This window comes from Phoca vitulina, unplaced genomic scaffold (assembly GCF_004348235.1).
Source record: "Phoca vitulina isolate PV1807 unplaced genomic scaffold, GSC_HSeal_1.0 scaffold109, whole genome shotgun sequence".
Classification (NCBI taxonomy): Eukaryota; Metazoa; Chordata; class Mammalia; order Carnivora; family Phocidae; genus Phoca; species Phoca vitulina.
The window spans coordinates 434,663-458,162 of record NW_022589812.1 but is presented as its reverse complement, the minus strand read 5'-3'; the positions used below and the strand labels follow the sequence as shown (position 1 = coordinate 458,162).

Below are 23,500 nucleotides of genomic sequence, written 5' to 3'. Positions count from 1 at the left end.
GCTCCCTGCTCTGCGGGAGGCCTGCTTCTCCCTCTCCCACTCCCCCTGCTTGTGTTCCCTCTCTTGCTGTCTCTCTCTCTGTCAAATAAATAAATAAAATCTTAAAAAAAAAAAAAATCCATTCCTATTTTAATGTTGTTCATGCAGTAAATTAAGAGACAAAAGGTTTCTCGAAACCCGTGAGAACAAAGACGGGGAAGCACAGAGCAGCCTTGTTTGGGCCTCGTGAAAAGTTGTGTGCACACATCTCGAACCCTCTGCTGGGCCTGTGAGAACCAGAGCCCCATTTCGAAGCGCTTCAAAGGATGTGTATCAGGAGCAGAGCCAGGCTGTTGTTTTCCCCAGAAAGTGTCTTTTGTCCCAGATGGTTTTCTTTGATTTCCTTTTTATTGATGAGAACTTAGCGGTTTTCAAAGGCTGCGGGGAGAGAGAGGATTTTTGTCTGGGTAGAGAGCAGAACAGCATTTGTACAAGCGGCTGCTGGGGGCTTGTAGGCTGGCTTCTGGATGCGTTTGAGTAATTTACAGATGGTCTGTTTCGGTTCTCCCAAGCCCACCCCACGTGGTTCAGCCAAATTAAGTGCATCAGGCTCTTCAAAAAGGAAACCAGGCCTGTTTATTTGTGACATTGCGTTAAAGTGGGAAAAGGTAGAAATGGCACCTGTCACCCAGTTTTCTTCTCCCAACACAGCTTCAGTTCTCTTGAGGTTGGATAGGGCAAGCAACAAAACACAGGGGGGACCCCTCTCCGGACCGTGACATGGTGGTGGCGAGCCTCCATGTAGGGGCCGCATAGCCTGTTCTCCTGGTCATCTGGATGGAATTTGCTCCACGTGCTGTGAACATGGTGGTGGAAAGTTGGATACTATCCTTGCCTCCGTGGAGGGCCAGAAAACATCACATAAGGACAACGTGCCTTGAAAGAAATAAAATGGGTGATGAAAACAAGCATTTGAAAGTGAGGGAGGCAGGGGACTCTTTTCAGTGGGGGAGTCTGGGAAAGCATAGATGAGGAGATGACGTTTGAGTGGACATTCCCGGGCTGAGAGAGTAGCAGGTGCAAGCCCCCGCAGCAGGAATGGTCTTGTGTTTTCAAGGAGTAGAAAGGAGGCAGTTGGGGCTGGTGGATGAGGTCTGAGATGGAGGCTGGGGTCAAATTATTTAGGTCCTGGTAGATCAGTGGTTCTCAACTGGGGGATTTTGCCCTCAGAGGATATTTGGCAATGTATAGAGACATTTTGGGTGGTCACAGTTGGGGGTGGTATGCTCTTGGCATCGAGTGGGTAGAGACCATGGATGCCATTAAACATCCTACAGTGCCCAGGATCGCACCCACAACGTAGAATGCTCTAGCCCCAAATAGTGCTGAGGTTGACAAATCTTGTCGTAGATGAGGCTAAGGATTTTTTTCTTTAAGTTTATTTACTTAAGTAACCGCTGCAGCCAACGTGGGGCTTGAACTCTCAACCTTGAGATCAGAAGTCTCGTGCTTTTCTGACTGAGCCAGCCAGACGCCTCTAGACAAGGCTAAAGACATTGGCTTTCATTTTGAGAGTGGTGGATGGAGGATATTACATAGGGAAGTGAGAGAATGTCCTGGTTCAGTTTTCTTTCATAAACCTAGGGTGTTGGACCAAATTATTCTCGCTGTGACATGCCAACCTTATCTGACTAAATTTGGGTGGGAGAAGGGAGACTTCATGGAGTTGGAGACTCTCCCAGAATAAGCAGTCCATTATTCCTGGGGCGGCTGAGCCCACTTCCTGGGAGGGGTTTTGTATCGGGTGCTTGGGTTTCTGCTTGCAGCGAAGAAGAAAGGCCCAAGGAGGAAGTGGAAGGATGGAAATGTAGCTTGATCTTTGGCTTACAGCTAGTCTGCAGCCTTTTTTGGTCTGTAGAAGACCTAAGACAAGCTCAGCTGAGCTAGTGAATGGACTTTTCCTCCTATCTATTGGAGAAAAATTCAAAGTCTTTGGTTGCTATTAACATTTGTTCAGGCTGGAATCATGGATAAGAAAAGAATCTTAGTTAAGATTTCTCAAGCCTCCGTACTAACTGATATTTTGGGCCAGATCATTCTGTAGTGAGGGGGCGGGGGTATCCTGCACTTTGTAGGATTTTTAACAGCATCCCTGGCCTCCATCCACTAGCTGTCAGTAGCAACCCCCACGCCACTTGTGACAACAAAATAATGTCTCCAGACATTGCCAAATGTCCCTAGAGATGTGGGGGAGGGCAAAATTTCCCCCAGGTTGATGTAAGTTTAAGGGGCCAGTACTTAATGGGTGTCCACAAAGATCACCATGAATTCCGTGATTCTTTTGGGGGAGGAAGGGCAGATTGGGGAGCTACTGAACTAGATGGTCCTACTTTTTCTGTTCCCATAATCTAAGTTCCTTACCATCTGGCCGATGGTCAGCTTTTAAATTTAGCATCGGATATTTCTAGGGAAGAAGGACAAAGAAGACACTGTCTTCAGGAACCCTCCAGGAACACTTTTGCCCTCAGATTATTTAGAGCTGCAGCTCTGATGGCCGAGTGGATATTGTTGTTCACATGTGTCACACATTCTGGCCCAGACTTGAGTGAGAACCCTCCACTTTCTTCTGGCCTGTGTTAGGATACGATCTTGAGATCCTAAGCCCTGAACTCTCATCATACATAAGTCATTCAAGATAACTGCAACGGTTTAATTTCTCCATAGTGATGACTTCACTGTTACTTCTGAATATCAAATATTAAATTCATGCCAAAAAATGTATTTCCCTTTTTTTATTTGAAATGGAGGTGGAGGGCATCCAGAGCACACACCTGTTCTGCCTAAGGGTGAAGGCAGCATTGTCTTCGCCATTTAAAAAACAAACAAAGCAATGTGTATGAAAACCAAGACTACAAATGAGTGAGGGTGATGTTATTTGTAAGGAGAATCTCACCGATTTATTGTAGAAATCCAAATGATTAACCATCTCTGCCTGCTTTATTATTATTATTATTATTTTTTAAGATTTTATTTATTTATTTGAGAGAGAGAATGAGATAGAGAGAGAGAGCATGAGAGGGGGGAGGGTTAGAGGGAGAAGCCGACTCCCTGCTGAGCAGGGAGTCCGATGCGGGGACTCGATCCCGGGACTCCAGGATCATGACCTGAGCCGAAGGCAGTTGCTTAACCAAGGGAGACCCTCTGCCTACCAAGCAGTCACCCCCCATATCTGCCCTCCAACCCCCAGCCCCACTCCTTCCAGATCCTGGCAACCATTCATCTGCTTTCTGTCTTTAGAGATTGACCTTTTCTGGATATCTCAGAAATGGAATCATACCATATATGATTTTGTGTCTGGCTTCTTTCACCTACTCTAATGTTAACAAGGTTTAGCTACACAATACTGTAGCATGTTCAGTACATCATTTCTTTTTGTAACATTCCATTGTATGGATATGCTACATTGTGTTCGTCCATTCACCCCTGGGTGGATATTTGGCCCATTTATTTGGCCCATTTCCACCTTCCCTGCTGTTGGGAACAGTGCAACTGTGAACATTCATGTACAAGTTTTTCTGTTCTCTTGGGAGAATAGAAATAGCACGGAGAGGAACTGCTGGGTCATATGGTAACTCTAGTTCTAAACTTTTGGGAAACAGCCATCAGACCACGGAGCACAGCAGCTGCGCCATTTTCCATCCCCACCAACTGGGCACAGGCTTCCGGTTTCTCTATGCCTGCACCAGACACCTGTTATTTTCTGTTTGTTGTTGTTGTTTTTATAGACAACCTAGTGAGTGTGAGGCCACTGGAATTTTGATTTTTTTTTTTTAATATATCTTCCCTGCTCCCCAACAAGAGACTGAATTGTTGGTGGCATTGTGCTTTCATTACCAACAACATGGTGCAAGAGTTAAAGCAGGCTGCCCTTGCCTCCTGTCCTTACTCAGAATGTGATCCCTTGGCTTCTCTAAGTCTGAATTCTTTCATCTGTAAAATGGGAACCTCTAGAGCTGTTGAGGGGAAGAAATGAGATTCAGCCTTAGCCTGCCAGAGTCAGTGCCTGGCCTAGGGAGATTTCGCAATAGAAGTTTGCCATAATTATTATGATCGTGATGTCCCGGTGCCTAGGACTGAGTAACCGTAGATTAAATGTTTGTTAAATAAGTCAACGAACCCTTGGATATTGCTCAGTTAGCCCTCTTTTTTTATTTCTACCAACTTTTCCCTGAGTTCCAGACAGCTGTCTTGCAAATTGATCACTCCCGAGGCGAGGCAGAGGGAAAGAATGGCTGGATCAATGGGACTGCTTCCCTTGGAAAAATACATCATGAAAACCTTGATAGGCTTGTGTTGGGGGGTGGGGGTGGGGCTGGAGAGAGCCTCAGCTTGTATCCTTTAAAGGAAAGGAGGAAGAAAAGAGCTTTCCCTTTTTTTTTTTTGAGATGAGAAACAATCTTCTTAGAAAGAGGAAAATAGGGGATGACACCAGGCAGATGTCTTGTTGAAGGTTGGTCAGTGGCCCCCTGGAGAGGAAAAGAGCAGCTCTCTCCACTCTGGAAAGGGCTTGAGGGCCCCCTTAGGCACCCAGAGCCCGGTAGCTGGCCTCACTCCTTTTTTACCAACTCCTGTAAGGCTGGGGGTGGGCACATTCCCACAGGTCAGCCCCTTGGTTAGTTTTCTCTAGCTCCCATGGACCCTTTCAGAACCCACATTTTAGCACACTGCAGCCACACTGGCCTTCACTGTGTTCCTGGATTTCTCCCTCTTCCCACGCCCATGCTCATGTGTGCCCCTCCCCGCCTCACTTCCTTCAGGCCTTCCTCAAACCTCACCTCAGGGAGGCCTTGCCTGACCAACGCGGCTGACATGGCGGCCCCCAGATGCGCCTTATCAGTCACCATTCTGTTACCCTAAGCTTTTGTGCTTGCTTTTTTAATATTTATTTTTTAAAATATGTTTTAAATGTTTAAAGTGTTTTTAAATGAAATATTTCTGACATAAAATAATAAACCCCCAGGTACCCATCTCCTGGATTAGACAAGTGCTAATAATATTCTGCCCTATTTGCTTACTTCAGATCCCCCCCTTTTAATCAACTTTATTAAGGTGTGATTTGCATACAATAAATTCGTACATTTTAAATAGTTGATTTTTGGCAAATGCACCCATGTCACCACCACCATAATCAAGATACAGAATATTTCCCTCACCCCAGAAAGGCCCCTCATCCCCCTGCCCTGCTGGATTTTTCTCCCTAGTCCTCAACATTATCTGAAATCACCTCATTTGTGTCTCTTTTAGTCTGTTTACTCTCTGCCTCCCCCAGCAGAGCGTATGTTCCATGAAGGCAGGGGCTATTTGCTCCCCAGTCCTTGCACGTTGTGGCCCACAGTCACTCTGTCAAGATCATAATACTGTATTTATTATTCTTGTGCGCACATCATGACGCACAGAGAGATACATCGGTGGGGTAAGTTCCTGGAAATGGAAATACTGAGTCAACAGATATTTACTTTTTTTGCTATTGTAAAAGAGATACCTATCCCCCTTTCTCTCTTCTATCCCTTGTGTCTCAATCAGCGCTCTTGGCATTTTGGGCTGGATCATCCTTTGTTCTGGGGATTGAGGGGCTGTCTTGTGCGTTGCAGGATGTTGAACGGCATCCCTGGCCTTTACCCACTAGATCCCAGTAGCATCCCCCACCTCAGTTGTGACAATCTGGAATGTCTTTAGATGGTGGTGGTGGTGGCAGCAAAATTATCTCCATTTGAGAACCACTGGTCTATGTCTTTAGGCTAATTTCCTGCCATATTGTTTTGTTCCTCAGTTGGGTCCATCTCTAAATGAACCACCCTTGATGACACTCGATTTGCCGAATCCATTTTCCACCAGGTCAGCAGACTGAATTACAAGTTAGGATCCCTACCTGTAAAGCTGTATCATGAGATGAGCAGCTGGTTAGTTGTAGAAGCAGGGAAGCCTTCGCGCTAAGTCCACAAGGATACGAAGGAGCCAGCAGAATTCTCAGTATTTCTTATCTCAGGATAAATATGTCTGCAGGGTCAGGCTCTGAGGATGTAACATCTTCCAGGCCTTCGAGAACAAGGGGGAAACCCTAGCAACTGTGTATAGGGGCTCTGAACTTCCTCGATTGCTCAGGACACTGAGTTGACCATTCCTATCTTGAAAAACCTGCAAGCTCAAATGTAGAGCAGTAAAGGATAGATGAATGAAATGAAGGAGGCAGGTCCCATCTAGGGGGTTGCTGCACTGTGGCCAGATGTTGCCAGGTGGGAATGTGGGCCCAGCCTTGCCAAAACTTCCCGTTTTTCAAGAAAGGCAGGGAATCCAGATTTTTTTTGAAAGTGTGAAATATCTTGATTCTTGAATTTTATAATAATTATCAAGTAATTATGTTTAAACTTGATGTGGGCCAAATAAAAAACATCTAGGGGCTGACAGTTTGCAACCTCTGAGTTAATTGAGATTAATTCACTCAGTACAGAAATCTTTTGGTTTGACTGGGGATCCAGTCAACACATGTTTATTGAGTATCTACTGTGTGCCAAGCTATGTTCTAGAGCTGCCACTTGACATAAATTTGCTGGAATGACTGATAATGAAAGGGATGGATAGAGATTATGGGTCGGTGCGTGGGTGAATGGATGGATGGATGGATGGGTGGGTGGATGGATGGATAAAGGAAGGATGGGGGATGGATGGATGATGGATAGATGGATGGAAAAAGGAAGGATAAATGAATGGATGGATGGTGGATGGGTGGATGGATGGATGGGTGTATGGAGATTGAATAGCTGGTGGATGGTTAGATGGGTAGATACATAGATCAATCTGATCTTCTAGAGATATATACTAAAATATTGTAGAAAAATAATATGTCTGGGAATTACTTCAGAGTGATATGGGGAGTTGAATGAGGGTATAGGTAAATCAAGATTGGCCGTGAGATGATATTTATTGAATCTGAATGAGTTTCTTTGTACTTTTTTTTTTTTTTAAGATTTTATTTATTTATTTTGACAGAGAGAGACACAGCAAGAGAGGGAACACAAGCAGGGGGAGTGGGAGAGAGAGAAGCAGGCTTCCCGTGGAGCAGGAAGCCCGTTGCGGGGCTCGATCCCAGGACCCTGGGATCATGACCTGAGCCGAAAACGACTGAGCCACCCAGGCACCCCTCTTTGTACTTTTCTGCCTTCTTTTGAATATGATTGGAAATTTCCCATACTGAAAATATTTGTTTTAATGTCCTTATCATTTAGAGGTACACTCTGAAGGATATACAGGTAAAATGACATCATGTCTGGGATGTGGTTTAAAATACTCAGCTAAAATTTTTTGCAAGTCAGTGTGTAGATGTGCTGTGGCCTGAAGGTTTGTGTCTCCCCGAAGTCCACATGTTGGAATCCTAACGTCCAATGTGATGGTGTTGCGAGATAGGGCCTTTGGGAGGTGATGAAGGTGGAGCCCCCATGAGTGGGGGTTCGTGCCTTACGTATGAGGCCCCACGGTGCTCCCTCGTCCCTTCCACCAAATGAGGACAGAACAAGAAGTCTGTGACCCAGAAGACAGCCCTCACCCAATCATGCTGGCACCCAGCCTCCAGAACTGTGAGAAAGAAATTTCTGTTGTTTATAAGACACCCAGTCTGTGGTATTTTTGTTATACAAGCCAAGACAAGTACAGACTAAGACACGATGAAGCAGCCTTTAGCAAAAGAAGTATTCTGATAATTGTTGCCACTGGGTGGTGGGTATATGGAGATTCGTTATACCGGCCTGTGTAATTTGTATATGGTTGCAAGTATTTACGATAAAAATTTAAAAAAGGGGGCACCTGGGTGGCTCAGTCGTTAAGCATCTGCCTTTGGCTCAGGTCATGATCCCAGGGTCCTGGGATCGAGCCCCACGTCGGGCTCCCTGCTCAGCAGGAAGCCTGCTTCTCCCTCTCCCACTCCCCCTGCTTGTGTTCCCTCTCTCACTGTGTCTCTCTCTGTCAAATAAATAAATAAAATCTTAAAAAAAAAAAAAAATGGGACAGAGAAGTGGGGGCCTCCTGTTTTCTAGGTACTTTGGGAAGTGTGGAAGGAATCATGCTCTGGGTGAATTTCCCACCAGTGTGGTAGTGTTGGTACCCAGGGAATGGGTATTTTTTAATGAGGGATGTCACAGGCTAGTGGTGGCACAGTGAGGCTAGAAGCATGGGCTCTGTTGTGAACTGCAGGTTGAGAACAGGTTTCTCAGCCACGTCGTTGCTCTGCAGGGTATTCTGCCTCCCAGTTATCCTCCTCCCAGTTACCCTGCTGGGAGGCAGAAGAGCATAGTGGTCAGATTATCTGGAATCAGCCTCCCTGGGTCCAAAAGCTAGTGCTACCACTTTCTGGCTGTGTGGACTTGGACATGTCATTTCCCTGTTTGATCCTCAGTTTCATCCATTAAATAAGAGTAATACTAACATCTTACAGATTCATTATGAATATTGAACTAGTTATTACATACAAAGTGTGAGCACAGAACTTGACATGTAGCATTTATGTGTTATCATTTTTTTTTTAAAGATTTTATTTATTTATTTGAGAGAGAGAGAATGAGAGAGAGCACATGAGAGGGAGGAGGGTCAGCGGGAGAAGCAGACTCCCCACCGAGCAGGGAGCCCAATGCGGGACTCGATCCAGGGACTCCAGGATCATGACCTGAGCCGAAGGCAGTCGCTCAACCAACTGAGCCACCCAGGCGCCCATTTTATGTGTTATCATTATTGATGCTTTGTTGTTAGTATGTTGTTGCTGCTATTAAGCATTCTAAGAGCAGAAAGAACTTTTTTTTAAAGATTTTATTTATCCATTTGAGAGAGAGAGAGAGAGCACGAGCAGGGGCAGGGGCAGAGGGAGCGGGAGAGAATCTGGAGCAGACCCCGTGCTGACCACAGAGCCCGACGTGGGGCTCCATCTCATGACCCTGAGATCATGACCTGAGCTGAAATCCAGAGTTGGACGCTTAACCGACTGAGCTACCCAGGCGCCCCTAGAACTTTCTGAGATAGATGGAATAATTGGGGGCAGAGGCTAAAAGAAGTCAAAGAAAGAGGCACCCGTTGTCAACTGATCCGCCCACAGAAGCCCATTTGTGAGCTGCTGGGGTCACTTTGCTGCATGGTAGGTACAAACGGGACTACAAGAAAAAAGCAACTTCCTGACCATTTCTTTTCCCTGCAGAATGAAGTAGAGCTGGGGGAGCTGCTTCTGTCACTGAATTATCTCCCAAGTGCTGGGAGACTGAATGTTGATGTTATTCGAGCCAAGCAACTTCTTCAGACAGATGTGAGCCAAGGTTCAGGTACAGTGCGACCCCCTCCCTCCCCCATTTCCTTAACGAGGCATCTCTGTTTGACCCAGGGCCAAATTTTTTTTTTTCTGCATTCCAGATACTTTTTTTTTTTTTTAAGTAATCTGTTCCCCCAACATGGGGCTCGAGCTCTTTTTTTTTTTAATTTAATTTTATTATGTTATGTTAATCACCATACATTACATCATTAGTTTTTGGTGTAGTGTTCCATGATTCATTGTTTGCGTATAACACCCAGTGCTCCATGCAATATGTGCCCTCCTTAATACCCATCACCAGGCTACCCATCCCCCTACCCCCCTCCCGTCTAGAACCCTCAGTTTGTTTCTCAGAGTCCATAGTCTCTCATGGTTCATCTCCCCCTCCGATTCCCCCCCTTCATTTTTCCCTTCCTACTATCTTTTTTTTTTTTTTTTTTAACATATAATGTATTATTTGTTTCAGAGGTACAGGTCTGTGGTTCATCAGTCTTACACAATTCACAGCACTCACCATAGCACATACCTTCCCCAGTGTCTATCACCCAGCCATCCCATCCCTCCCACCCCCCACCACTCCAGCAACCCTCAGTTTGTTTCCTGAGATTAAAAATTCCTCATATCAGTGAGTCATATGATACATGTCTTTCTCTGATTGACTTATTTTGCTTAGCATATGCATTCCGGATACTATTAATAAAACCCCGCAAGGATAAACAAATAGCATTTAGAACTAGGATGTTAGATTCAAGAGGGAAAATAAACGATCAGATGTCTCTTAGGATGAGGCAGGTAAATGATGGTATCTCAGTAACCCCGTTCGAATGGGGGATTTGACTGAGACCGTGTGTGATAACTCCTGACCTCTAGATCGTCTGTGCGCTCGCAGCCCCCAAGGAAGTGACCCACCTTTCCAGATGTTGTACCTGCAGTGGAGATGCCATGCTCCAGGTGGCGCTAGTGTGTACCGGCCCTGCAGTCCGAGCTGCCGGAGTGGGGGGCACGCCCTGAGGTTTTTTCCCCCCCCAGCTCATTTCAGGTGTACCTTGAATCTTTATAAATCCCAGCTCTGAAAATACTGTTGTATTTAAAGTGTCTACTTTGTAGCAAACCAATTCAAACATGACTTTTCATGAAATGGAACAGATTACATTCCATCTGTATGGAGCTTCTCCCATGACAGCAAAGGATATTATCATGAAAGTAGCCGGGGTCTCTGGGACCTCTTCAGCTCAGTGGAGAAACTTCTGTCTCCTCTAAGTACAGTAGCTAAAATAAATTACTTTTGCTAGAAAGTGACACCTGCCTTTAGAACACAACTCACATTCTCAAAAACCACATTATAAAAATAGAGGTTTGGAAGGGGCCAGTGGAGGAAATGGTCTTAAGGCTGGAGAGTTTCAGACTCACCACGATGGGAGAGGCAGTATGATAAAATGATTAAAGGTTCTGGAGTCAAACTGCCTGGAACCAGGTCCTCGTTCTACTGCTTACAAATGATGTGGCCTTGGGGAAGATACTTAACCTCCATAAGCTTCAATTTCTTCATCTGAAAAATTGTGATAACAACAGTATCCATCTCATTGAGTTGTTTAAACAATATTAAATTAGATAGTGTACATGAATTTGTAAACTGTAAAGCGATCTAAGAATGATAGTTATTAATCTGCCATCTCTGAGCTCCTGTGTATGGAGCTATGGGATCACTGACACGATAATGGATTTCTAGGGACAGAAAACCAGCACAGGCTCTGGGTCTGGCTTTTCTTCCACTAGTCTGATCTTAAGCAGGCCATTTCCTATCTTGAATCTTCAGTTTCTTCATCTGTAAAACAAACACAATGCCTGAAACATGCAAGGAGCTCAATAAATCTTGGATGGCTGGAGGAAGAGAGAAAGGGATGAGCAGATAAGCAGCTAGATGGGAAAAAGGAGGGATGGATAATAGATGGATGGATGGGAAAATGGATGAATGAAAGGAGAGGTATCCAGCTGGACTGATGGATGGAAAGGTGGATGGATTGATGGAAAAAAGAGAGATGAAAGGATGGGTAGGTGGTTGGGTTATCAGATAGATGGGAAGTTGGATGGATGGATGGATTGAGTTTCATGAGCTCCAACATTCTATAATTCTGTGTCCAATTCTCAGACCCCTTTGTGAAAATCCAGCTGGTACATGGACTCAAGCTTGTGAAAACAAAGAAGACATCCTTCTTAAGAGGCACAATTGATCCTTTCTACAATGAATCCTTCAGCTTCAAAGTTCCCCAAGAAGAACTTGAAAATGCCAGCTTAGTGTTTACAGGTAGGTAGTGGTTCAGACCCTGATGAACTCCAGGTGAGTTCATGACTTACTATCCTGTATTCCACTTACTGTCCTAAAAATAGGTGTCTAGAGATGGTAATATCTGGTATTCAGCTACCTGGGTTTGAATCCAACTGTTTGTGAAGTTGGTCAAGATTCATAGAACTGTAAAGCATAATTATTACCAATGTAAACTTTGGAGCCAGATTTCCTAGCACTTCCCCATAATTGCTGAAGCCTTGGGCAAGTTACTTGGCCCCTCTGAGTCTCAGTTTCTTCATCTCTAAAATGTGGGCAATCATCGTACCTGCTTCATAGGTTTATAAGATTCAGTGAGCTTGTAAAATTAAGTAATATCTAGTCTAAAATAATAAGTGCTCACCCTGTTAGTTTTGTTGACATGGTGATTCAAGTAGCTTATAGTCTCATAGGGAAACGTGAGTAATATGTCACCTAACTTGGAGAGGAGGATTTTAAAAGGCTTCATGTGCTACTGTGGTTGAATTTAATATATTGTCTTCAGGGTGTATTAGTTATCTACTGCTGCATAACAAATATAGTGACTTAAAACAACAAGCATTTATTAAGCTCATAGTTCCTGTGGGTCAAGAACCCAGACATAGCTTTGGTGTGTGCTTCTGGCTGAGGTTCTCTGACAAGGCTGTAGTCAGGGTATTGGCTGGGCCTGCAGTCTTAAGGCTCATCTGGGGGAGGATCTGTTCCTCAAGCGTACTCGCATAGTTAGTGGTTGCCAGCATTCAGTTCCTAACAGTGGAGATGCATTGGACTGGAGGCTTCTGTGTCTTCCTGGATGTTGGCCAGTGACCTTCCTCTGTTTCTTACCACATGGGCTTCTCCATAATGCAACTCACAACATGGCGGATGGTTTCCATCAGAGTGGGCAGGTGAGCAAGATGGAAGCCAGAGTCTTATTGTAACCTAATCTTAGAAACGACATCCTCTTACTTTTGCCATATTCTGTTCATTAGAAGCAACCCAGTAGGTCCAGCTCACATTCCAGAATTACAGAAGGGCGTGAATACTGGGAGTTAGGGATCATTGGGAGCCATTTTAGAAGCAGGCTCCTACTATGTCGAGTTAATAGAAGATTGGTTATTTCCTGTGTCCTGTTCCCAGCAGGGGCTTCAGCTTCATTTACTTTATTGCTCATATGCATCATAATTCACCCTGTCAAATCAGCATCATCCTCATCGGCTTACGGGGCTGGGGACTGAGGCTCAAAACCTAACCGATCCACCCAGTCTCAGACTGGTAGAGTCAAGATTTAAGCTCTCATCTTCCTAGCTGCAAAGATGAAGGGGTCTGCATTTCCCCAAACACCCAGGTAGTGCTGGCACTGAGGAACTGACCTCAAAGTGAGGATTCGTGCTCCAGAGTAATAGGAAGCCTCATCTGTTTAGATCTAGTCTAAAATCCTTAGCTGCAGGTCTCCCAAAAAAGAAGGCCGTGGCTGAAAAAAATCCTTGCATGCAAGGCTTCCTCTGCACGGGCTTACTGCTTCTCATCACCAAGATTGCAGATGCTCTGTGCTCCAAGACTCCTCTGAGGCAGGTTGGTTCTGGGTTTTCTTAGGGCCTGTCACCCAGAGAGTCTGCATCCAATCAGGGCCTGCCTGCACTAAGCAGGTATGACAGTCCTATCTGTTGAAGCCTGGGATGGTTGCTGTCCATGGGTCCCACTGTCCCCAAGGTTTCAGGTCGAGCAGAAGACCGTGATTCCACTGAATCCTTAAATGCCATGGAGCAGGCAGTGGGAACTCTATTGAACCGAGATAAGATCGAAACATGGAGCATCGATTCCCAAGTCCCTACTGAGAATAAAGGACTTAATGTTGCACATTTAGATCAGGAGGGGACCCCGGGGGGGCAGTGAGTGCCCAGAAGGAAAGCCCTGACACTTTTATATTTTACTTAAGATTTTAGGACAAAAGTAGCACATGCTGGTCACAGTGAGTGACACAAGCAAAGGAGGAGTTTGGACGGAGAAGAGCAGAGGGGTTAAATGCACGGGCTGTGGAGCCAGGGCCTGGGTCCGGGCTTTGTGATCTTGAGCAAGATCTGTATGCTTAGCTTTTCTCATCTGTAAAATGGGTGTAACCGCACCAGGACGACTTGAAGGATTGTTATGTGGATCAGATGAGAACAAGACATAATCTTTGCTGAGCAACGTGCCTCGTGCATAGCAAGCACTCAGTAACCGTGAACTATTATTAAAAAGCAATGATACTCTCTTCTTCATCCCCCTTCCAGTCCCTTCTCCCCGGGGTCGCCGCCTATAACATCCTGGTATGCCTCATTTCACAATTTTTTCCTCATTCACACAAACATCATCTGCATATAGAAGATTCAGCTCTTTTAGGAAGTTATTCATTCATTTCGGAAGTGGGTATGAAGCACTTTCTCTGGGCCAGACACTGTTTCCAGGTGCTGGGAATACAGCAGGAAACAAAACAGACAGCCCCCGCTCTTGGGGAGCTTGGCGGACCGGTCTGTGGACACCACCCTGAAACTGGCTTTTGTTTCATTAACAACTGCATGTGTCCAGTCCCTCCAGGTCAAAGCAAATGTGGATGCACCTAGCTCTTTATTTTTAATAATTGCATTACGCACGGTGGGGGGCAGGGGAGGGTGTGGGAAGGTGAGCGGTGTGTGACAGAGCTTGAGGTGTTGCAGTGAGAACTCTGGAGCACCCTTCCCAGAAAAACAGCCCGAAGGACAGAAAACTTTGCCTTCTGTTCAGAGGTTTTTTTGAACCCCTTGAATCCCCTGTGTGAACTCCATCAGGCAAAAGCCTCAAACTGGAGTAGCACCCCTGCGCCCCACCCCCATACGTCTCTCATTCATCCCACCACTTCGGGTGGCCGTCATCAGCTGCACCCATCAGACAAGGCCCGTGCTCTCCATTTGTGGAACATCTGCTTCTCCTGTTTAAATATTGGGGTTTCGTGCCCCCAGCTCAGAGGCACCTCTCGTCAGGTTAAAGCCCATTGAAAATATTCTTTCTAGAGAAGGAAGGATTGCAGGTCTTCTTGCCTTCTTAAGTAAGGGATGCTCAACTCGGGCTACACTTCAGAATCAGCTGGAGCTTTCAAGTGCTACCAGGGACCCCTGGGTGGCTCAGCCGGTTAAGCATCTGCCTTGGGCTCAGGTTGTGATCTCGGGGTCCTGGGATCAAGCCCCACATTGGGCTCCCTGCTCAGCGGGGAGCCTGCTTGTCCCTCTCCCTCTGCTGCTCCCCCTGCTCGTGCTCTCTCTCTCTCTCTAGTAGGCAAATAAAAATAAGTAAATAAGTAAAGTGCAACCAGTGGCCAGACCCCACCCCCAGAGACTCTGACCAAGCAGACTGAGTTGGGGACATCGGCTGTCTCTCTATCTGTGTATATGTAATTTTTAAAGCACCCCAGATATTTCTAATGCTGAGTCAGGGTTCAAAACCATAGCTGTGAGTGGAAATCCCGGCTGGGATGGCATTTTACCTGTAAAGGGCACTGACTATAGTGATAAAAGAAATGCGGGTTGTGCTGGTATCTATCTAAGCAAAGCTACAATTGTGCCAAATTTGGATCCATGATGTTCTAACTTGCTTTATGTACCAGCCAGGGGAAAGAACTGTCACATCCGGGCTAAGGATCTGAAACCTAGCCCATTAGCTTGTTTCCAAACACTTCATAACAAAAAATAAGGTTGAGCTGCGCTAGGAGCGTTCGTGGAGAATCCTGGTAAAAGCCTGTAATTAGCCGGCAGGCTGGGCTGGCTGAGCAGTTCCGTTCCTGTGTGGGATGAGGGTTTTTCTGCAGTTTTCAATCAGGTGATTTCTGCAGCTGAAGTTTAAAAAAAGGGGGGGGAATTGCTTTTCAACTCGTGAGAGAATGACGTGCAGCCCAGAGGCCTTCCGGGAAAGTGAAGTAGAATTAGCCACTGAGGTTAGTGGGCTATTCTTGGAAGTGGGGGGAGAAGAGAAAGAAAAAAAAGAAATAGAGTTTGATGAAGGCTTTGCAAAAAATCAAAAATAGAATTACTCTGTGATCCAACAATTCCCCTTCTGGGTATATCCCCAAAAGAACGGAAAGCAGGACTCGAACAGACATTCACGCGCCCATGCTCATAGTGGTGTTATTCCCAGTAGCAGAAAGGAGGAAGCAGCCCAGGTGTCCATTGAGAGCTGGATAAATGGATTAATAAAATGTGATCTATCCATTCAGTGCACTGTTATTCAGCCTTCAAAGGAGGGAAATGGTCACATGCTACAACATGGATGAACCTTGAAGACATTCTGTTAAGGGACATAAGCCAGATATGAAAGGGCAAATACTATAGAATTCTACTTATATGAGATATCTCCAGTAGACAGATTGATAGAGACAGAATGGAGAGTAGAGGCAGCCTCTGATGGCAGGGGCGGGAGGGGGTGGGGTTCAGCTCCCTGGGGCTGGAGCTGACCAAGTGTCAGTCTCCACAGATTGAAATTTTTTTTGAGCACCTACTATGTGCTGTGTATTCAATAGAGAGCCAGACATTCATGACCCACGTTCTCATGGCATTTAATTCTAGCGGGGGGACAGACGGATGTTAGTCAAAGGCTGCAACAATCACAACGTAATTGTGAATTGGTCTAAGGGTTACGAAAGAGAAAAGCAGGGTACGTTGCAAATGCCCAACCCTGTCTGGGGAGTGAGCAGGTGACAGTGAGCTGGGCGCAGAAGGTTGTAGGGAGTGAGGAGAGACCAGGCAGGCCTCCAGCCCAGAAGGGAAACTGAGGTCTGGGAGAGAAATTGAGGCCAACCTCGTACTTCAGCCTGGGAGCTAATAGGTTGACAGGGGTCAGCATGGAAGCCCCATGCTCAAGGCAGCTGCTATAGGAATTGCCCTGGGCACAGGCTCAGAAGCGGGGGGAGGGCCCGCCTGTCATACCCAGTGTCCAGGCAGCTGCAGAACACGCAAGAAGAGAAACCAGGGCAATGACCCACATTTTTTCGCCAACCTTAGTGTGTCTAGCTAGGACTAGAGAGTGCGGTACTTCCATCCTTAACATCTCCTAGGGATGTGTTAAAATGCACATTCTGATTCAGTCGGCCTGGGCTGCAGCTTGGGATTCTGCCCTTCTAACAGCACCCAGGTGATGCCAACGCTGTGGGTCTGCAGACCACACTTTGGGGAGCAAATACATAGAAGACCCGGAAAGTGCATCTGGGTAAGCGTCAGTCATTCCACGTGCGTTAGAAGGAATCAGACTCTAGCAATGATCTCTCTCGCCCAGCCTGGGTTGGCAGCATTTGCCCACACTGTTCTGCCTCCCTCCCCGCCCCGCTGTCTGCTTGGAGGCCACCCAAGGCCCTTCTGTGAAGAGTGAGTTCCAAGGCACCTGGTCTGCTTCCATAATTGCTTGGCTTTCTGCGGCTCCAGCATCTAACTGGTTAATTGAATCTGCTGGTGGGATGAGGTGGGTGGGGAGGTGGGGCAGAGGAGGAGAGGGGAGATCAGGAGCAATGCTGTCACCAGCCTGCCTGGGGAGACCTCAGGGCTGAATGGGCACCAGAGGACATGCTGAGAAAGCGTTGGGGTTTGGGCAGCAGGACTGGAGAAGCTGAGGGCTTCCAGCAGAGGAGGGAGGAGGAAGCCCGTCTGAGAGGGGCATAGCCATTTTGCGAGAGCCAGAAGCTCCCTTGAGACGGAGAGATGCTGTGGGTTTGCTCTGGGGCACAGATGTTCCCCAGCATCTGGCCTCAGCCCACCTCTGCCACACCTCCTCCCTGCAGCCTCCCCACAGCCTCTGTCTTCTCTCCCCACCCGACTTCTTGGGCACCGGGCCCAGCTCCGCCTGCTAGAGAAACGGTTGCATGGCCACTCAGAGTACGGGTTGGAGTGAGATGCAGGTTTTGGTTCCAGTAGCACCTCTACCACTCAGCAGGTGTATGTGACCTTGGGCAGATGACATCCCTTTCCTATAGCTCAATTTCCTTCTCTTCCAACCTTCCAGCCTCAGTACATCATATAAAAAGCTTTAGACAGTGCCTTGTACATAGTGCTCAATAAATATCACATGTGATGATGATGGTGATGATGGTGATGGTGAGGATGGTGATGATAATGGTGAGGATGGTGATGATGATGATGATGGTGATGATGATGGTGATGATAATGGTGATGATGATGGTGATGATGATGATGGTGGTGGTGATGACCATGGTGATGATGATGATGATGATGGTTATGATAATGGTGATGATGGTGATGATGGTGATGGTGATGATGGTGATGATAATGGTGATGATGGTGATGGTGACGATGATGATGATAATGGTGATGACGATGATGATGATGATGATGGCGGTGATGATAATGGTTATGATGGTGATGGTGATGATGATGATGATAATGGTGATGATGATGATGGTGATGATGGTGATGATGATGATGGTGATGACGTTGTTGTTGATGATGATGGAACTCGCCATAGAAGAGCGGACCCTGGAATTATACAGACTTGGGTTTGAATCTTGGCCCCACTGTTAACCAGCTGTGTGACTTCAAGCAGATGACTCCACCTCTCTGAGTCTGGACTTTTGTCTTGTGTAAAATGCAGCAAATCATTCCTATCCTGGGAATTACAGGCAAATTAGCCCGTGGACCTGCCCATCCCGGAAATAGCCCCTTGGAAAATCGTGCCTGTTGTTTTAATAATTCCAGAGTGTGGAAGAGTTGAAATGCTGGCCCTTTGGAGGTGAATGGCTGGGACCAGCTGCCTGTGGTTGCCTCCCGAGCAGCGCCCTCACCTAATCATCATCACCCCAAAGCCGCCAGCTGGCACGGCATCCAGGAGCCGGGGACTGACCCCAAAGCTGTGCCAGCTCAGCCACAGAACCAGAGCGGTGTGTGCTCTCCACAGTGCCCTGGGGTTGGCAGTGGGCACTTGGCTGCAGACCCAAATCCAGGCACAGGAAGTAAGCGGCAGAAGTGGGGGGGGAGACTAAAGCCTCCACTTTCTAGACAGAGGGTAATGAATGTGGGCCCCTGGGAGCCGGAGTGAGGGAAATATTGCAGGAGGAGGCAGCTCCAGAAAGGAGGATGTATGAAGTCCTGGGCTCACCCCGGAGCTGCCCCCATAGAGTGGATATGACCCTCAATGGTATAGGAGAGACTTTGAGAACTGAACTACAGTGTAGACTACTGGCCCGGTCTGCAGCTGGGCCCCAGCGGGCACAAATGAGGGACAGATGTGCAGAGCCCTGCAGAGACTTTGAAAGCTGAACCAACTTTGGCCTAACAGCACCCAGAAGGCAGGTTAGAACATGTGGTCTGAACCGAACCTACTCAGCTGCCTGGTACAGCCAAAAAGAATCAATATATTTAGTAGGATTCAAACAAGACCTAGAGTCTCATAACATAATATTCAAAACGTCCAGGGTACAATCCAGAACGACCTGATTCACAGAGAACCAGCAAAGTCTGGCAAATTCTCAGAGGAAATATAATCGGCAGGCACCCACCACAGGATGACCCAGATGTTGGGATGATCACACAAAGACTTCAGAGCAGTTATTATAACCGTGCTCCAAGAAGGACGGGTGAATCCTCTTGAAAAGAATGGTAAGACAGAGACTATTGCAGGTTAGTAGAGAAACAGAAGATAGAAGAAAAGAACCGAGTGGAAAATTTTGAACAGAAAAGTACGGTACCAAGTAAAATATTCACTGGATGGGCTCCATAGCAGAATGCAGGTGATAGAGGAAAGAGTTAGGGAACGTACAGATAGATGAAGAGAAATTGCGTACTATGAACAACAGAATAAAACGATGGGGTAGGGGCACCTGGGTGGCTCAGTCGTTAAGCGTCTGCCTTCGGCTCAGGTCATGATCCCAGGGTCCTGGGATCGAGCCCCACATCGGGCTCCCTGCTCCGCGGGAAGCCTGCTTCTCCCTCTCCCACTCCCCCTGCTTGTGTTCCCTCTCTCGCTGTCTCTCTCTGTCAAATGAATAAATAAAATCTTTAAAAAAAAAAAAAAAAAAGATGGGGTAGAAAAGAGGGACAGAAGGGGAAAGTAGAGACCTGTGGAGCAATATCACAGAGCCTCATATTCATGTCATGTGAATCCCAAAAGGAGAGGAGAGAAGAGAAGCAGTAGGGAGCATTGGGATGGCGGTGGGTGACTTCCCCCCAGAGGCCCCGTGACTTCCTCAGCAGGTTGCTGGACCACGGGCTCAGCCGAACCACGCCTGTCCCTCCCTTCCCAGAAGGTGTTAGCAAGTCACGAGGAGGCAGTATTGCCCCGTGGTTCGAGTCAGCCAGGGCTTCAGCCTCTGACTGTGGGCAGGTGGCTTTGCCTCTGTGACCCTCAGTTTCCTTGACCAAACCACAGGGACATTGTACTTGTGTTTATTGCGAAACTCCTGTGTGTTCATCATCTCATTTAATCTTTCAGTAAACATAGAAGGTGTGATCTGCTCTATGGCCATTTTTCGGCTGGGGTGACTGAAGGTCGGGGAAGGGAATGACAATGAGTTGAGCCAACTGCAAAGTCGGAGGGACTGGTCCCCACAAGACTGCCCTCACTTTGGACCAGCTGGCTAGATATGCAGGGTCCCCGTGCCCATGCAGCTTCAATAATTCACGAGAATGACTCAACAGGACTCAGGAAGGTGCTCCTTAGAACTATAGTTTTATGATGGCAAAGGATGCAAATTAAAATCAGCCCAGGAAAGAGACACACAGGGCAGAGTCCAGAAGGGGTCCGGACGTGGGGCTTCCTGTCATTTTGTCCCCATGGAGTCATGGACGGTGTTACCTCCTCTTGCTCACTACGTGTGCAGTATGCACAGAATATTGCCAACGCGGGGAGCTCACTGAGCCTGTGGTGTCCAGAGTTTTTAACGGGGCTCAATCCCATACTCTCTGGGAGCTGACCATCAGCCTCCAGCACCCTCCTGGAGGTCCAGCTAATACCTCTAGTCATTGGTTTCTCTAGGGGACCCCAAAGCTGTCACCGTAAATCACATTGTCCGTGGCTAGAGCCCTCAGGCGAACAAAGACACCTCTGCTGGATATTCCACGAGCCTGGAGATCACCTCCTAGGAGCCAAGGGCGTAGACCAAGATCTCTCTTTGGATAAGATGAGTTCTTCACTACGCAGGAAGTAGCTGGTCACTGATGCCAAGTCATCCACCTGGTGAGTGGTTGGGCCAGGCTTCCAACCCAAGCTGTTTGGTTCCAAAGTCTTCCTCGCTCTTAACCTCTACACTTTGATGAGCATATGCATCTCCTGGGGATCTTGTCAAAATGTGGATTCTGAGTCAGTAAGTCTGGGAGAGACCTGAGCGTCTGTATTTCTAATAAGCTCTGGGTAACACTTACACTGGAGTCTGAAGACCACACTTTGAATAGCAAGAAGATACTTCATCTCTTCTCCCATGTTACCCCAATATGTCCAGAGCACAGAAGGCAGTGTGAGTTTGGAAAAATAGCACAGGGCAGGTTGAGTAGAGCCTGTAGGATTAGAAGCTATATATATATATTTTTCCTAAGTGCATTGAAAAGCCTTTGGAGGGTTTTGACCAGGGAAGTGCTATGATCACGTTTTAAAGTATCCCTCCACCTGTTGAATGAAGAATAAAAGCGTTGTCAGAAGACAAGAGGGGAAGCCAGGAGAGCATCTGGGAGGCTGCAGCGCTGGTCTAAGGGAGAGGGGATGGTGGCTTGGACCAGGGAGGTGGCAGAATGGTTTCAAAGAAGTAACTCATGGATATAATGTAAGAAGCACAGTCAACAGAAAGTGCTCATGGATTAGATGTAAAGGACAATTCTCTATGGTGGCAAGCTACTTAACTCCTCTGAATGAAGATTTCCTCATCTGTAGATTTCAGCCCCCTAACTCCTAGGGTGTTGTGGGGACAAAAGGAAATGATCGATATAATGTGCTTAGCACAGCGCTTGGCCCTTAGTGAGGGCTCGGTGGGTTATGGCCTTGAACCTGGATGTGGGCCGAGGTAGAACTCCAGCCAAGCGGTCAGGAGGTGGGAGCAGACCCCTGCCACCCCGGGGCTCTCCTGGCGGAGCACAGAGCCCGCGGTGGCATCCCCGCCTCATCTTTCCTCCAGAGAGCTCCTCGAGCTGCCAAAGTCCATCCACCCAGGCGGTAAAACTTGGCTAGATCTTAAGCGTTCATTTTGGGCTCCGGTGGCAGCCTTTAAAGACCAGGCCAGCTGCCAGGGCTCCTGGGGAGTTTTTACTTCATTTGCGTGGTTGTTTAATGATTTTGGTGCCTTTAGATGGAGCCTCACTCCAGGCACATCCCCGTGGGGGAAAGCTTCAGGGGGCTGGGGATTTATCCAACCACACGTATCCCTGCAGAGCCCTAGCTAGGGGTGGGAAAGGGGAGCCAGTGAAGGTCAGGTTCAGCTTTGCCTTGGGCCACCGTGTTGGCGAGAAACAGCTGGGCTCAGCAGCCAAGTCCAGTACCTGGTGGCTGCAAGATGAAGGCTGGCACGTGGAAGAGATCAGAAACCAAGAATATCCTTTCCAGACCGCCCTTCTGTCCCTTGCCTTCTCTTGACTGCTCCAACCCAGAGCTGCCAGTCAGCGGGAGAAGGCTTAACCTTTGAAAGGCTAGGGACTGTGGGGCATGGGCTGAGTGTCATTTCTCTCCCTACATCTCAGGAAACCTTGTGAAAATAACTTGGGCTTAAAAGTCCGAGAACCAGGTCCAAAAGAGCTTGGTTGCTGAATCATCTCGAGCAGGAACCTTTCATCTCATTGAGCCTGCATTTTCTGTCTGTTGGACGCGTTTAAGGTCTACCTTGAGGTGGCTCATTCTGTCTCTAACAATGACAAACAGACGCATCCGCAGCACTTCCTGTGTGCCAGGCACTGCGCCAAGGGTTTCGCATGAATTAACTCACTGAATCCTCATAGCAGCACTATGATGTAGGAATTACCATCGTTTTATGAATGGGGAAACTGAGGCTGTGCTAGGAGAAGTAGCATGCCCCAGGTCCCGGGGTCAGGATTCAGAGTCAGGTGGTCTGGGTCCAGAGTCTGGGCTCTCGGTCATTGAGTTACACAGCCTCGAATATTTATCAAGCCCCTACTTTGTTGAAGTGCTGTGCCTAGTTGCTGGAGAAATAGCAGAGAGGCAGAAATAATTAATCCTTCCCTGATGCTGGCATGCTAGTTGGGGTGAGACAAATCAACACCTAAAGAATAACAGAGTACAGTGACAGGGGCTGGAGCATCACTTTAAACTGGGTAATACAAGCTGAGAAAGGGCCGGCTGTGCAAAGATCAGGGAGAGGAACGTTCTAGGCAGAGGAATTGGCAAGTGCAAAGGCCCTGGGGCCAGAATGAGCAAGAAGGTGAAAGTGGCAGGAGTGTAGTTAATGAGGGGAGTGAATTACATGTGAGGTCAGAGCAATAAGTAGGGGTCATGGTAAGCTCAGATGACAAGTATCTATTGAACACCTACTGTGTGCCTAAGCCTGTTAGGCACTGGGGAAACTAGGGAGCACGACAGATGTGGCTTCTGCTTTCACAAAGGAGTGAGACGATGTGTGTGCGGGGATACTTAGCACATAGCAGATGCTCAGTGGGTGTAATTTTCTCTTTCCCTGTGTGTAAGTTGATGTGAAAACTGCTCCCCTGGGTTTCTTCCCAGCCCCCAACCCCCACACTAAAGCAGGATGTAGTTGGCTTATAATGGCAATCATTTCTAGAGACGGTCTTAGGCGAGGGCATTATTCGCCCACAAGCAGGTGGGTGAAGAATAAGCAGGGTGGGCAGAGGGGTCAGCCTTCGCTCTCTGTGTGGTGCCCCACACTGGCCAGGGGAGGCAGGGTCTTTGGGGCTTAACTCAAGGCCACTTTC

General features: G+C 47.3%; 1 protein-coding gene across 8 annotated transcripts in view; it reads left to right on the top strand.

Moving 5' to 3' along the window:
• Window positions 1-23,500, top strand: part of LOC116628014 (synaptotagmin-17) — a 74,377-nt gene that overhangs the window by 35,028 nt on the left and 15,849 nt on the right. For all 8 annotated transcript variants that reach the window (XM_032398050.1, XM_032398043.1, XM_032398047.1 and 5 more), the window contains 2 exons: window positions 9,215-9,335; window positions 11,472-11,627. In XM_032398050.1, coding sequence (XP_032253941.1) covers window positions 9,215-9,335; window positions 11,472-11,627 — 277 coding nt within the window. The remainder of the gene's footprint in view (window positions 1-9,214; window positions 9,336-11,471; window positions 11,628-23,500) is intronic.